The sequence below is a fragment of the Salvelinus alpinus genome, chromosome 33 (genome assembly GCF_045679555.1).
Source record: "Salvelinus alpinus chromosome 33, SLU_Salpinus.1, whole genome shotgun sequence".
Taxonomy (NCBI): domain Eukaryota; kingdom Metazoa; phylum Chordata; class Actinopteri; order Salmoniformes; family Salmonidae; genus Salvelinus; species Salvelinus alpinus.
In genome coordinates this window covers 13,350,440-13,366,430 of record NC_092118.1, presented here as the reverse complement: position 1 = coordinate 13,366,430, position 15,991 = coordinate 13,350,440, and the positions used below count along the sequence as shown (strand labels likewise).

The 15,991-nt window shown below is 41.1% G+C and overlaps 1 protein-coding gene and 1 long non-coding RNA gene across 2 annotated transcripts; both read right to left on the bottom strand.

Moving 5' to 3' along the window:
• Positions 1–3,228: 3,228 nt before the first annotated feature.
• Positions 3,229–12,616, bottom strand: LOC139563056 (adhesion G protein-coupled receptor G3-like). The gene is made up of 7 exons (XM_071381314.1): positions 12,270–12,616; positions 12,070–12,170; positions 11,678–11,802; positions 11,133–11,401; positions 10,808–10,898; positions 4,600–4,880; positions 3,229–4,220 (listed from the first exon to the last, which is right to left on the bottom strand). The coding sequence occupies exons 2-7, from the start codon at positions 12,070–12,072 to the stop codon at positions 4,105–4,107; spliced, it is 885 nt and encodes a 294-aa protein (XP_071237415.1). The 5' UTR covers positions 12,073–12,170; positions 12,270–12,616; the 3' UTR covers positions 3,229–4,104.
• A 123-nt stretch (positions 12,617–12,739) lies between these two features.
• On the bottom strand, positions 12,740–14,710 carry LOC139563057 (uncharacterized). Its single transcript, XR_011672481.1, has 3 exons — positions 14,296–14,710; positions 13,663–13,789; positions 12,740–13,559 (listed from the first exon to the last, which is right to left on the bottom strand). It is a non-coding gene; the product is annotated as an uncharacterized lncRNA (long non-coding RNA).
• Between the last annotated feature and the right edge of the window lie 1,281 nt (positions 14,711–15,991).

The following is a 15,991-nucleotide window of genomic DNA, read 5'->3' as shown; positions in this document are numbered from 1 at the left end:
ACTCGTCACTATATCTCTGTGCATTCAAATTGCCATCAATAAAATGCAATTGTGTTCGTTGTCTGTAGCTTATGCCTACCCATACCATAACCCCACCATGGGGCACCCCTTTCCCCTTTCCCCTCTGTTCAGCAACCAACGCCATACACGTGGTCTGCGGTTGTGAGGCCGGTTGGAAATTCTCTTGAACGACGTACAGAAATGAACATTAAATTCTCTGGCAACAGCTCTGGTGGACATTCCTACAGTCAGCATGCCAATTGCACACTCCCTCAAACTTGAGACATCTGCGGCATTGTGTCTTGTGACAAAACTGCACATTTTAGAGTGGCCTTTTATTGTCCCCAGCACAAGGTGTACCTGTGTAATGATCATGCTGTTTAATCAGCTTCATGCTGTTTAATCATGCCACACCTGTCAGGTGGATGGATTATCTTGGCTAAGGAGAAATGCTCACTTACAGGGATGTAAACACAATTGTGCACAAAATTTGAGAGAAATAAGCTTTTTGTGCACATGGAACATTTCTGGATCTTTTATTTAAGGTCATGAAACATGGGACCAACACTTTACATGTTGAGTTTATATTTTTGTTCAGTGTAGTTACGGCCCTGAGCTGGAGGGGTCTCTGGATCTCTTCAGCTTTCATCGGTTTAAGGTACACTACATATACATAGACAAACATTAGCATAGAATGGCCTTACTGAAGAGCTCAGTGGCTTTTAACGTGGCACCGTCATAGGATGCCACCTTTCTAACAAGTCAGTTCGTCAAAATTCTTCCCTGCTAGAGCTGTTATTGTGAAGTGGAAACGTGTAGGAGCAACAACGGCTCAGCCGCAAAGTGGTGGGCCACGCAAGCTCACAGAGAAGTGGTAGGCCACACAAGCTCACAGAGAAGTGGTAGGCCACTCAAGCTCTCAGAGAAGTGGTAGGCCACTCAAGCTCACAGAGAAGTGGTAGGCCACACAAGCTCAAAGAGAAGTGGTAGGCCACACAAGCTCACAGAGAAGTGGTGGGCCACGCAAGCTCACAGAACGGGACAGCCGAGTGCTGAGCTCGGTTGCAACACTCACTACTGAGTGCCAAACTGTCCCCCCATGGCCGAGCAGACGCACACAAGCCTAAGATCACCATGTGCAATGCCAAGTGTCGACAGGAGTGGTGTAAAGTTTGCTGCCATTGGACTCTGGAGCAGTGAAACGTGATGAATGAGTGATGAGTCACGCTTCACTATCTGGCAGTTTGACAGACGAATCTGGGTTTGGCGGATGCCAGGAGAACGTTACCTGCACGAATGCATAGTGCCAACTGTAAAGTTTGGTGCAGGAGGAATAATTGTCTGGGGCTTTTATTCATGGTTCGGGCTAGGCCCCTTAGTTCCAGTGAAGGGAAATCAGCATACAATGACATTCTAGACAATTCTGTGCTTCCAACTTTGTGGAAACAGTTTGGGGAAGGCCCTTTCCTGTTTCAGCATGACAATGCCCCCGTGCATAAAGTGAGGTCCATACAGAAATAGTTTGTTGAGATTGGTGTCGAAGAACTTGACTGGCCTGCACAGAGCCCTGACCTCAACCCCATCGAACACCTTTGGGATGGATTGGAACGCCGAATGCGAGCAAGGCCTAATTGCGCAACATCAGTGCTCAACCTCACTAATCTTCTTGTGGCTGAATGGAAGCAAGTCCCTGCAACAATGTTCCAACATCTAGAGGAAAGCATTCCCAGAAGAGTGGCTGTAATAGCAGCAAATGGGTGACCAACTCCATATTATTGCCCATGATTTTGGAATGAGATGTTCGATGAGCAGGTGTCCACATACTTTTGTTCATGTTAGTGTATAAGTGAATTTTTCCCAATATTTTTGGTCCCCTAAGATGTGGGGACTATGCACAAAAGGTGCTGTAATTTCTAAACCTGATACGGGTGAAAATAGCCTCAAATTAAAGCTGACAGTCTGCACTTTAACCTCATATTCATTGTATAATTTCAAAAGTGCTGGAACAACAACAAAAATGGTCACTGTCCCAATACTTTTTGAGCTCACCGTATTTGCATATGTTATGGTCTTGTGAAGGCTGGCTGGATTCTGGCAAGGAGGATGTTCTTTTATCTCATTATGTCTACAGATTCTCCCTTCTCCCTGGTTTTGTTTTTACTGAAATGTTGATACTGGAGACTGTTATCAGAAGTAACTATGTAAACTATAATTTATAGTGTAGCTGTTAAGAAATGTATCTCCATTAATTGGAAGGTTGGTTATCCTCCCACAATGTCGAAATGGATGGCAGGAATGTCAAGTTATGTCTCACTAGACTTGATTTATTACAAGATTAAGGGTATACTGGGCAACTTTTATAAGGTCTGGATGCCTTATATGGAATACAATCTGACTAAAGGAGTGTTTTTTGGTATTTCTTTCAAACCTTTCCCTTGGGAAAAAAAGGTGGAAAGGAAGTTGTGTTGGTGAGAGAGTTGAGTTATTGACTAGACTGGTGGGGGTCGGGCGTGCAGGTGGCTCGGGCTGGCTGGGCTGTCTGGCTGAAATGTGATATAGAGGATGTCTTGATAAAGTCAAGTCTTTGTACTTTATTTGTAAGAGTTGTTCATTTGTTAGTCTATTGGTTAAAGGTGCGACACAATATTGATTATTGAAATATCATTGATCTAGTTCAGTCTTATCAATCACGTAAACATATCATCTCTTCCCTAGCTAAAAGACACTGCACTGGGGTCATATTAGATTGTGTAGAAATGCAGGAAATTAGCTTTAGATGCCAAAAAAGGCAGACCCCAGTGCAGGTTATGTTCCCCCACTTCTAAAAAAAAAAGTTGTGCCCCTGTGTACATTTTATATTTCTGTATTTCATTTTCAAAACATTTTCAAAATGTTCTAAAAACATATATTTTTTACTTTGTCATTATTTGGTATTGTGTGTAGAGGGGTGAGAACAAATATATATTTAATACATTTTGAATTCAGGCGGTAACACAACAAAATGTGGAATAAGTCATGGGGTATAAATACTTTCTGAATGCCGACTTGGGAGAATGACGATCGGCAAAAGACAGCTAATCAGTATCAGAAGTAAAAATACAGACTGGCCTGCTACTGTGCCTTTCTATAATCTGTCCAGAGTAGTCCCACAACTGATCCAAATGGAATGGAACATTTAAATACCAGGGCTTTTGCGTCATTATTCAAAAACATGGTCTGTGCAGTTTACAGCCTACAGTAAAATTGTACTCACTTGTACTCTGAAAACTCTGAAAACAATAATGCTAGTCTAGGTAGGATATTTTTTATTATCCATAAACAAGATTAATAGGGCACCTTTTTGAGTTGCTTGTCTTCACTGTTCTTGCATACGCAATGACACGCAAATACATTATTTACACAAATGACACGATCAACATTTTTTTTGTTGTTGTAACAATTCAATTCACATCCCTGCAAATATAGTTATGTTATGATAAGGTACCATCTACTTGACTAATATAGGCTTAACGTTATCTCAGGTATCCCATAGGCTAGGAGGCTATATACTGTAGGTCTGTTCTGCAAAAACCAAAGACATCAAAGTTATCCAAAACGTAACAGATGGACTACAAAAGGACATTCTCTTTCAGAGGATTTTTGATGACAATCAAAGAAACGGAAAGGCACCACTTGACAGTTGATCACTCCATCTTACCCTCATGCACAATGGTGAGTGATCGATCGGATAGCCAAACCTATCTGATTCTTTTCAGAGATGAGGATGAAAACTATTTGAACCTAATTGATATGTTGCGTATTTGCCTGGGACTATGCACATCAACAGTGAATAGGCATGGAAGGTGCGTCACAAAATACAATAAAATGCACAACAAAAAAGTGAAAGAAACAGCACAACATTGAAAAGTAAAAAAATATGGTATTATGAGCACAGTAAGCTTATGAGCAAACCTGGAAACACATTTTTATTTTTGTGATTACGCTTTAATTTATGCTTATGTTTGCCTGTAGTGGTATGTTAAAAACCTACATACTAAATATTGTGCTTCTGTGGTAATAAAATGGAAGCAGTGGTATTAGTAGTAAAAGGTTTAACCGTGTTAGTCAGGGACTGGCCTCAGCTGGATGCATCGCCCTTGAAGAAGTTACAGTGGTTGCCGTGGAGACAGATTCTTTCTCTGGCCGAGTTAAAGACCAATAGCGTAGAAACAGGAAGAGGCCTGTAGGTTGTAATAAGCATTTTGACTGAATTACAAGATGATACGTCTGTCTTTCTATACAATAGTGACTCACAGTAGTGTAATAGAACATGCTGTAGGTCCCTGACCATAGACCACGTTATTTGGTATCAATGCCACAACCAGGACATTACCTACAGTGTTTTTATAAAGGCATGCTTTTACATAGACCGATGTAAATATGTTTTCCATGCCCCTAGATCTATGTACTATTACATTAACATCAGTTAAATTACCATGCTGATTTTTATCATTGACTTTGCATCGGATTGTGCTCCCGCACAAATTGACGACTGTGTTTGTATGGGTGCATGTGTGTTTACCTGATGTGAATGAGAATAAGGGCTGTTTCTTATCTCACCATGGAGAGAGTTGACAGTGCAGAAGATGTAGTAGGCTGTCTCCTTCAGGGGGCCAAACTGGAAGAGCAGGACCCCCCAGGAGACCCCCAGGAGCCAGACCAGACCCAGCAGACTGAGTACTGTCCCCCTGCTCATACTCCTCTCCCTCAGGACAGGACTCTGACGGTGGGCCCTCACCACCTTCACTGTCACAGACCCAAAGCACAGCACGTTCACCACGAATGTCAGCACAAAGTACGAGAAGGACACCGTGGTCAGAGCAGAGTCAGTCAGCCAGCACCTACAGACAGACAGACGGACAGACGGAGAGAGGGAGAGAGAGAGAGAGAGAGAGAGAGAGAGAGAGAGAGAGAGAGAGAGAGAGAGAGAGAGAGAGAGAGAGAGAGAGAGAGAGAGTTTGAGTTTTTATAAAACCTTTATTTATACTCAAGTGTTAACATAAATAATGACACACTGCCTTTTCAGAAATGAAACAACAAATGTAATTCCTAAACAAAAATAAATACATAACATATACATTCAACTTATTTCATCAGCAAAAAATAATTTCCCCTCCTCTACAAAACAAAGCGCTCCTTCGTAGGCCCACTTCTCCTCAAACAATAGGAGATCTTTTACAGCTGAGAAGAACTCAAAATCGACTTTTATTCTTGCTTTCACTAATCCTTTAAAAACACATCTTACATCCTGCCCATATCCCGTTTCTATCTTATGTTTCCTACTCAGAAAAATTGACATCTTAGCTTGTCCCAAAATAAAATTTAACATTTGACATTTTCTTTTATGTTGCTTACTATATTGAAACCCCAAAATAAAAACAGTGTTATTGAAAAACTCCCCTACAGCTTTAAACAAAGATTCCAGCATTTCCAATAGAGGTTTTATCCTCTCACACTCCATAAAACAGTGAAAAATGGTTTCTCTTATATTACAAAAAGGACATCCATCTCTAACATCTGAGTTAATAACAGATACAAAAGCATTAACTGCAATGATGCCATGTAAAACCCTCCATTGCATATCACCAGTACCCTTTTGTAACGGTGGCTTGTACAGTGCTCTCCATTCTGGCTTTACCTTGTCATCAATGCCCAATTTTACCCTCCATGGAGTGTCTTTTCTATTTTTCAATTTATCTTTATTCAACACCTTGACACACCCCCTATACAAGTCCTTCCCAATCACCTCATCCAAACCCACCTCCTCCAACCCTCTCAAATCCAGCAATAACGCCTTTCTTTCTGACTCTGGGATATTTGGTGTAATCCCTAGTCTTGGAAATGAGACGTCTTCATCTTGTACCTTCTTCTTGTGGCTACTAAGCATACCCCACTCTTCCGCTGACAGAGCCTTCCTGCAACTCCCCAGCATTTGTCCGACAATCCTTTCCGACCTCATCCCCAAATGTTCAGCCACCCGTCTTCCATCCATTAAGGCGGGCCCAGCCATGGCCATTAACTGTTTTAAGGTGATGATTTTGCCCTTCACCAGAATCTTGGAGAAATGTGGAACAGCTGCAGTTGTACAATCCAGTCTTGCCCCATACACCAGAGGTTCCTCCAACAGCCAATGCACTGACTCCGCTGAAGTTCGTCTGGACACCTTCATTATGCTCCACACTCTGAGAAGGCCTCTGTAAAACGGAGGTACTCCCTCCCTAGAAATCTGGCTACTATCAACCAGAAATAAAGCCTTCTTTAAACCTAATCCTCCAACCCGCTGTAATACAAGACCTGCCACCCCTCTCCACACCACATTTTCCGGTCCATAAAGCAACCTTTGAATAAACTGAAACCGGAAAGCAGCAGCCCTACTAGCAAGATGTACAAGACCTTGTCCCCCCTCCTCTTTTGACAAATACAAAACACTTTGTGGAACCCAGTGATATTTATCCCAAAAGAAATCCACAATAATTGCCTGTATCTTAGCCAGAAGGCCAGATGGTGGTTCTAAAACTGACAACCGATGCCACAGTGCAGAGGCAATCACATTGTTAACTATAATAGTGCGCCCCCTATATGACATACGAGATAGTAACCAACGCCATCTCCTCATCCTCCCTTCCACCATTTCAACCACCCCACTCCAATTTTTTTCCATAGTCCCCTCATCTCCTAGGTACACTCCAAGATACTTAAAACCTCCCTTACACCATTCTAGCCCCCCTGGCAAAGCCATGATCCCTCCAGACCATTCTCCAATCTGTAAAGCACAACTCTTTTCCCAATTTACCTTTGCAGAGGATATTCCCCTAAAACGATCATCCATTAGACTCAAACTATCCACCTCCGCTTGATTTTTCACTAACACAACTACATCATCAGCATAGGCTGAGAGACGAATAGGAGGAATATCCTCTGAAAGGTACACGCCTGCAATGCGACTTCTAATGCTATTTAGTAGTGGCTCTATAGCAATGGCATATAACATTCCTGACAAAGAACATCCCTGCCTAATACCTCTACACACTTTAAAAGGAGCACTCAAACCACTGTTAACTTTCAATACACTTTCAATGTCACCATATATCACCTTTATCATGGCAATAAAACCAGAGCTGAACCCAAACGCCTCAAACGTGTGCCATAAATATTGATGTTCAACTCGGTCAAATGCCTTTTCCTGATCAATTGAAATTAGACCAGCATTCAACCCAATAGCCCTAGAGACGTCCAAAAAATCACAAATCAGAGAAATGTTATCCCCTATCTGCCTGCCAGGAACACAGTAGGACTGGTCCGTATGTATGATTTGCCCCATCACCTCCCTCAGCCTGTTGGACAAAGCCTTTGACAATATCTTATAATCAGTGCACAATAAAGCCACCGGCCTCCAGTTCTTCACCTCCCTAGGGTCACCCTTTTTGGGCAGTAGGGTGAGGACAGCCCTTCTGCAGCTTATTGGTAGTAACCCTCCGGTTAAACTATCATTAACTACTGCTAGCCAATCCTCTCCCAACATAGCCCAAAAATACTTAAAAAAGTAAACGGGAAGCCCATCAATGCCTGGTGCCCTTCCATTTTCCATGCCTTTTAATGCAGTGTATAACCTGAGCTCAACCTGAGCTTCTGCAGCCACCTTTGGGAGCCCATCAAAGAACTGCTGTGTCACTGTTTTATCCTCTTTGTACTCACACTTGTAGAGCTCAGCATAGAACTCTACTGCCCTCTTTCTAATTTCACTAGGGCTAGTGAGCTCTTGTCCAACAGCTGATTTGAGACAATGAATAATTTTTCTTTGTCCATTCTTTTTCTCTAAACCAAAGAAAAATTTGGATGAGGCATCCATTTCAGATATTCCCTGAAACTTACTTCTCACCAATGCCCCCTGTGCTCTGATACCCAGCAGGTCTGCCAATGCAGCTTTTCTCCTCTTGAGGGCCTGAGTATGGCCTCGATCTCCTGTGGTCTCAACCAACGTCATGAGTTCCACTATTTCAAACTCTAGGGCTTTCATTGATCTGGTGATATCCTTGGTGACATTCCTCATGTATTGATTACAGAATTGTTGAATCTGGATTTTCCCTATATCCCACCACTGTTGAAGGAATACAAAACTGGCCTTTTGAGACCTCCACCTCTCCCAGAAAAAAACTAAAACATTTCCTGAAGTGAGCATCACTCAATAAAGTTATATTAAAATGCCAGTATGCGCTTTTGGGTTTTACATCGTTAATGAACACCACCTCTGTTATTAAACAATGATCAGAAAATCCCACTGGGGTTATCACACTTGATTTACAGACCTGAGATTGATGCTCAAAACAATAAAACCTATCTAACCTGGCCATAGAGATGATGTTCTCTCTCACATGCGCCCAGGTGTACTGCCTTGTTCCTCCATGTTGACTCCGCCAAATATCACACAGTTCATGTGTTACAATGAGGCGTTTTAAAAAAGTCCTTGAGGCTATATGAGTTTCTAGGTGATTTCTATCTAAATCGCTGACTGTGCAGTTAAAATCCCCAGCAATAAATAAATAATCTTCTTTGTTACATTTCTCAATGGTATTTGATAATGTCTCTAAAAAACATACCCTCTCAACTGTCACCACTGGGGCATATACATTTATCAGACACATAGTGATGTTTTCATACCTTGCTCTAACTTTTAATAACCTCCCCTCAACTACCTCTTCAACCTCATATGACAAAGGCAAAAACCCTTTTGAGAACAAGATAGCCACACCCCCACTTTTTGAGTTTTTATGACTACACACCACTGTCCCCCCCCACTCCCGTTGCCACATAACTTCATTTTCCAAATTACTATGCGTTTCTTGTAGAAAATTTATGTCACTTCCCTTTCCCCTAATTTACTCATACACTATGGCTCTTTTTTTACCATCTCTTGCCCCATTTACGTTTAAAGAAGAAATCTTAAAACTGCTCATGGATGAAAAAAATATACAGAGGAAGATACAGCCACCACATCTCTTTACAGAGTTAAAACTGCAACTGAACTCTTTCATTTTCTTTAGAATTTACATCACTTATCACTCTCGTGACCACTTTCTTGTCTAGCAATTTCAGGGCTTTTCAAACCTCCCCCTGTAATTTTTGACATCAGAAACTTTGCTGATTCAATAAACAATTCACTTTCAGGGAAAAAATCAGTTACATTGTAATCCTGCATATATTTCTTCCCTTTTGTCAACTTCAGAAATTGACGTACCTTCTCAATCCCATACCTCCCTTCCACCCCATTTATCTCGCTATTTTGTTGTGACGCGTCAGATGACTCACTCTCGCTATCCTCCCCAGAAGAAAATTCCACCATCTCCACAACTTGTTCATCTTCAACTGATTTATCAATCTCTACCTTTCTCTTAGAATTAGACCCTTCACCACCCCTTAAATTCTTCCTCTTACTCCTCGGTACTTTGAAAACAGCTGCTTCCTTTTCCGTTATTTCAATCTCCTCTTGACCTCCAATTTCATTTTCCAGCACCACCTCAGCGACGGCAGTCGCAATCTCACCAACTGTTTCCCCTCCCTCTTTGTTCTGATCTACCACAATTGCCCCCGTATCCACAATGCCTTCCTCTCCTACTTTTCCAACCACATCTGCCCACCTTCTCCCTTCCCCTGCACCCTTAGCATGTTCATCCCTTCGCGGTGGTGCGTTAGTTGCACCAGCACTAGAGCTACTACCGGGCTCAGCGCGCTCATTCTCGGGACAACTACGCACCAAATGCCCCTCTCTTCCACAGCCAAAGCATTTCATTGCTTCAGTAGAAGCGTAGAAGACATAATCAAATCCATCAATCTTAAAACTGAACGCTAAATTCAGTTCATCTCCGTCCTTTTTTAAGATCATATGCACTTGTCTCCTATGAGACACGACATGTTTCAGCAACGGAGATTTGCATCCAAAAAGAACCTTCTTTATTGTAGATACGATTTGACCATGGCGAGATAACTCTCGCTCCAGCACTTCATCTCTAACAAATGGTGGCACGTTAGAAAGTATAACTTTCTTCGCCGGATTCATAAGCGGAAATACCGGCGTCTGTGTCTCCCGCAACACAACACCCCTCTCAACTATCTTATTCACCTTTTCAATGGAATCTAAGAATATCACTACAGCGCTATTCATCCTTGAGGCTGATTTGATGCTATCATACCCAATGATAGCACCCACAGCCAAGCTACATTCTTCCACTGAACACCCGGCCGCAGCAGGAATCTTTACTCCATGCCTCCGACTAAGTTTTTCAAACTCCACACTTCCGCGAGTGGCCATTGCAACCAGCCCCACCCGCTGGATGTGCCCTCGCGAAAAACCAACCTCAACGATCGCACCACCCCTATACGTGCTTAGTGATAGTTAAACAAGATACCCTTAAAACAACTAAACTAATCAATAAATATATATATACATACCAAAACCCAATAGATTGAAAATAAATTCCATTCGCTCTCACAATCACTCCTGCTTGACGACTCACTCCCAGCATGCACTCCGACGAGAGAGAGAGAGAGAGAGAGAGAGAGAGAGAGAGAGAGAGAGAGAGAGAGAGAGAGAGAGAGAGAGAGAGAGAGTGAGAGAGAGAGAGAGAGAGTGAGAGAGAGAGAGAGAGAGAGAGAGAGCCGAGCCACAGTCACGTATATATAAAGACAGGGACACAGTAAGTCAGTTTTTTACAGAGAGAAAGGGAGTCATTGGTGATATGAAAATCCATATAATTATCACGATATTACTTACATTTTAACAGCACCACCATCTTGCTGGTATTTGTTGTATTCTCCATATTTGCCACAAGCGACAATTATGGTAACTACTATGCCAGGTATTCCTGAAAGAGATTAGGAACATTTTCATTTTCATTGCCCCAGTTGAGTCAAACACCAAGAGACAGCGTAGATACTTTAAATACATTAATGAAAGCTGAAGAGATCCAGAGATCCCACCAGCTCAGAGCGGATCAAGCTGGACAATACCATGTGCAGCTGAGTGAAACTGTTTCACTTCTCACTGATCATGCCTAGTCTAATCATACTTGTCTTCACCGTTGAATTACTGCACTCACCCCATCCTACCAGGCCCAGTTTGAGGAGGTATCTGTTGACGTGGATGCTGAAGACCCGGATGATGAGCAGGTAGAGGTGGAAGCCTTCCAGGGAGAACCAGGTGAGGGTGCACAGCAGGGAGTAGTGGGTGGCTGCTGCCATAGCAACACACAGGCCGTGGACACCAAGAGAGGCCAGGCTGCCGTTGATGAGGAAGGTCAGGTTGAGGCACAACAACGCTGCGCACAGGTGGATGTGGATGCACAGGGAATCATCAGATTTACCCCTTCTGGAGGAAGGGGAGTTATAATTCAATTGATTGTCAAAATCAACAATATAGCAAATCTCATTGTTATGGCAGTTCCTATCTAGGTTCCTTCTACTAACTCTTTGGGGTGAGGTTACTGTAAAAGCACTGTATGACAACTGCTAATGTAAAAAGGGTACTTTGAATCTCAAAACTTGTTTTTCCAATGAGGATGTTCTGTCTGAGAGGCATTGTGTGTGGTGGCTAGTGGTTTGCATGTCGTGGACATAAGTATTAGTTTTGTCGGTTGACTCTGACCTGAGGTGGATGAGGAGAGTCAGACACAGGAAACAGAGGGATATTCCACAGCCCACCCTGGACAACAACGTCAGCAACCACACAGAGGAGGAGCTCAGATTGTCACTAGAGACACTGCCCGGAGACTGCCGTCAACACACACACACACAGTGTTCAATGTTGGGCTTAAATTAGTCCGTATCGTGGTATAGCACGATTGAAATGTAAAGGTCATTTCAGATTGATCGGACATGTAAGTCGCTTAGCGTGAATGGAGTCTCCGCGAACACGGGAACATTGCACTTAAATTTAAATCGCGCTATACCGCAGATCTTCCGCAGTACGATTTGAGTCAAGCCCTTAATCAATTGGTCGAAAGAATGTTAGTTAGGTCACAACAAATTATTTCTCACCATAAGCACAGCGAAGAATGAAAGGTGGTTACAAGAGCACACTGTTTCATTTTCATTTTTCTTAGTGAGACATCCAAAGGAATTCCAATGTGCAACTTTACCTGTGAAACAAAGACACACAGTAAAATATTTCCAACATATACTTTTGTTGTGTATAGTGCTTCATAAAACTATTTTGTTTAGTTAATAAGTAACACTACCATTTTCACCATCCCAGAATACACACGCTAGTGATTTGTTTTCCTATCAGAGAGAATAGAACCTGATTAGTCCCCTTCACCTATTCCAATCCACACCATATCATAAACATGAATTTTTGGAGCTGTCAAGCAATTGATAGATTGCAGACAGGTGAAAGAACAAAAATATTATAAATATAAAAATAAAAAAAGAGAGTTTGATGGTTGATTGTGATGTAAATATGCACTGCTCACTAACCAGTGATGCATTCTGGAAGCGGAACGTGATATTAATATAGTTACTGAGGCCTGAGATGTCCTCTCCCACATTGATGGATACCACTCGTCTGTTTAGGAGCTCAGTGTTTTTCTCCACCACCTAGTAGGGATCAGAAGAGAGGATATATATATATATATATATATATATATATATATATATATATATATATATATTATAATGTCAGAGAGGACCACAATTTTCCTCAGAACCAAATACTTTAAAGGATATACGTTTCCATAAGCACTGGGCATGATATTTGAGTCAAAACAACAAGCAACAACATATTTCTCAGTAAACTTGTTCTCTTTTATTTGACGTTAAGTCAACAGGTTGTATTGTAGTGTATTTTGAGCATAGTGTGACTGGTAGCTAGCATAGTAGCATGACAATGGATAGTGGTAGAGCAGGCAGACATTTGCATTGTAACTTTACATAGATGACAAGAGATACAAGTGGTTGTTGGGTCTTTCCAGGAAACTGTCAACATGCTCAAATAGAGCTACTTTCCATAACAGGCTGTCACGATGCAGTTTGATTAAGGGCTTCATTCAAATGTGCACTCCATCAGTGTATGTTTGTACCAATGTGTTGTCACTACATGATTCACATACTGGAGTAAAATGAGAAAGTACCACAGATGTTTTTCTGTGCTTTTGTTAAAATGAGGATGTCCTGAAACTTTCAAAGCAGAAATACTTTCCCATTGCTCCTCAAAAATGCAGTGTATGATATACCATTTTGTAGCTCTGAGTCTCTACTTTTTACCAATGTAAAAAACCCAATTTCAAATTTTGCTACATAAAACCGAATTCAGGTGGTGAGTCACATATTTCTACATGTGTTATGAGGGCAGGTCTGTTTCATTAGTTATCTCTGAGATGTATTTGCTACTGTTGTTTTACCGGGAACAGGCTGTCATTCTCAAACCAAAATACTCCCAGGTTAACATCCTCTTTCGTGTCTCCCATAGCATCATTCAAAGCCTCAGTAGGAATCTCCAACCAAATGTCATCCATCTTCTCCAACTTGGCCTGGTGGAGATGGAGAAAGAGTTATAAATGTGGTGACTGGCGATATCCACATTTTGCTTTTGACCTCTCTCTCTTTCCATGTCTCCATTTCGTTGATGCTCACATTATTGGTGGAGGGTAGAGACATTCTAAATATGAGCAAATTGTTCTTCTTATGTGATGTCACTGAGCCTTTGAGGCTCTCAAGGGTCACTTTCTGAGGTCCCTGCTTGGTAATGTTGTAAAATGTGCTGTTGTAGGGAAACAAAAAAATCACAGTTCTGAATAATCCAGCCAAAAAAGAACCCATGAAAATATGTTTAGTTGTCAGTCAAACATTGACATAGCTCAAATTACATTACAAATACATTTCAGTCAGGGCCGGCCCTAGGCATAAGTGACATAAGCTTGAAAATAAAGGAGAGTCGCACACTCTAGGAGCTCAGATGCAAAAATGTAATTACCAACGTTTCGACAGCAAAGCTGTCTTCATCAGGGTATAATAGGATAGGATTATACCCTGATGAAGACAGCTTTGCTGTCGAAACGTTGGTAATTAAATTTTTGCATCTGAGCTCCTAGAGTGTGCGGCTCTCCTTTATTTTTAAGTTTTCTACTCCGCTAGCCAGCACCTCGCCTAAATAGGTGTGTGTTTCTTTTTCTTCTAGATAAGTGACATAAGCAACACAATTTTGCTTATAGCCCCCAAAGGGCCAGGGCCGGCCCTGATTTCAGTTCAAATTATAAGTGGACTCACTTTTTTATGGAATGCAAGTCCTGGACATTCTTTACTGTTTCTTCATTTCCTTTACATTTTCTGATCAATACATCAACAGAGGTCAGTTCGTTATTTGTTAAAGTCTGTCCAATGTCTTCAGAATCACATTCTCTCACAATGTATGGGGTGTTGGTTGTGACTTTATTTGTAATTATATTAGTAGTTGTCTGACTAGTAGTGGACTGATTGGTCCATTGAGCCACACATTTCAGTTGAGGCATTTCTTTGCAGTCATCAATATTTTGCTGCGTGATGTTGATGGTGCAGTCTGTAAGTAGAGAACAGAGTCCAGGGTATTGGTCAAATCAACTTACACTGAGTAAAAACCACATGCTTTATTATGGTTAATGACAATAGAAGGCTAGATAATCTACACGTGATACCTCTTGGCAAATGGGTCATGTTTGTTTCCTACATTTGAGAATAACCTGAATTATTTTTTATTATTATACCTTTATTTCAACAAGGAGCACAGACTGAGACCAAGGTCTCTTTTACAGCTGGGCCCTGCATATACATGTTACACATACAGTTTAGGTACAATGATTAAGAAATTACACAAGACAAACAAAACGATCACAGATAACACAAAAAAAAAAGCAGCAGATTATTACATTTACACAGGTTATTCCCCTAACAGCACAATAACTTGCATTACCCAAAACAGTTACAAGCAATATAAAAATAAAAATCCTCCAATAAATATTTAAAATGGGCAAGGGGGACAAGAGTCTCAAGTTTAAGTTTAGTCTGCAGGCTATTCCATAGGCAAGGAGCGTAACAGGAAAAGGCAGCCATACCCAACTCTGTGGAAATCGCATGGGCCTCAAGTGTAATCCATGTTGAGACCTGGTTTTAGGAATTATAATTCTAATGTTGATGAGTGATGATAAATAAGAAGGTAGCTTATTCAGAAGTGCTTTAAAGACAAACACGAGAGCATGTTGTTCTCGTCTCACGGACAGCAAAGTCCAACCCACATTTTGATATAAAACACAGTGCTGAGTTCTGTAGCTAGCACCCGTAATAAACCTAAGTGCGCAATGATAAGTAGCATCCAGCGATTTAAGTGTTGATGCCGTAGCATGCATGTAGATAATATCCCCATAATCTATAACGGACATAAAAGTAGCTTGCACAATTTGTCATCTATTTGTAGAGAACAAACATGTCCTGTTTCTATAGAGGAAGCATAGCTTGATTTTTAGCCATTTACAAAGTTTGTCAATATGCATTTTAAAAGACAGTTTATCATCCAACCATATCCCTAAGTATTTATATGCAGAGACCTGATAAATTTGAGAACTATCTAAGCTCGTAAGTGCAAGTGTATTTTCATCCAACTTTTTGAACCTATTAAAAATCATAAAATGTGTTTTCTTTGCATTTAAAACAAGTTTCAGCTGTATAAAAGACCCTTGTAATATCTTCAAATCTGTCTCCAATAGTGATAATGCTTGGTCAGCCGTTGAAGCGATAGAGTACATGACAGAGTCATCAGCATATAAATGAATTTTAAATATCGTTTAAAATATAGAATAAAGTTTAAATATATTAATACGAACATGTTACTCAGATTTGCAATAGTGTTTTCAGCAGTTGGACATCAAGGTCGAGAAAGTGCACTTTGCTGTAACTAAATTACCTGAAAATCCAGACGACAAATCAGGAAGTG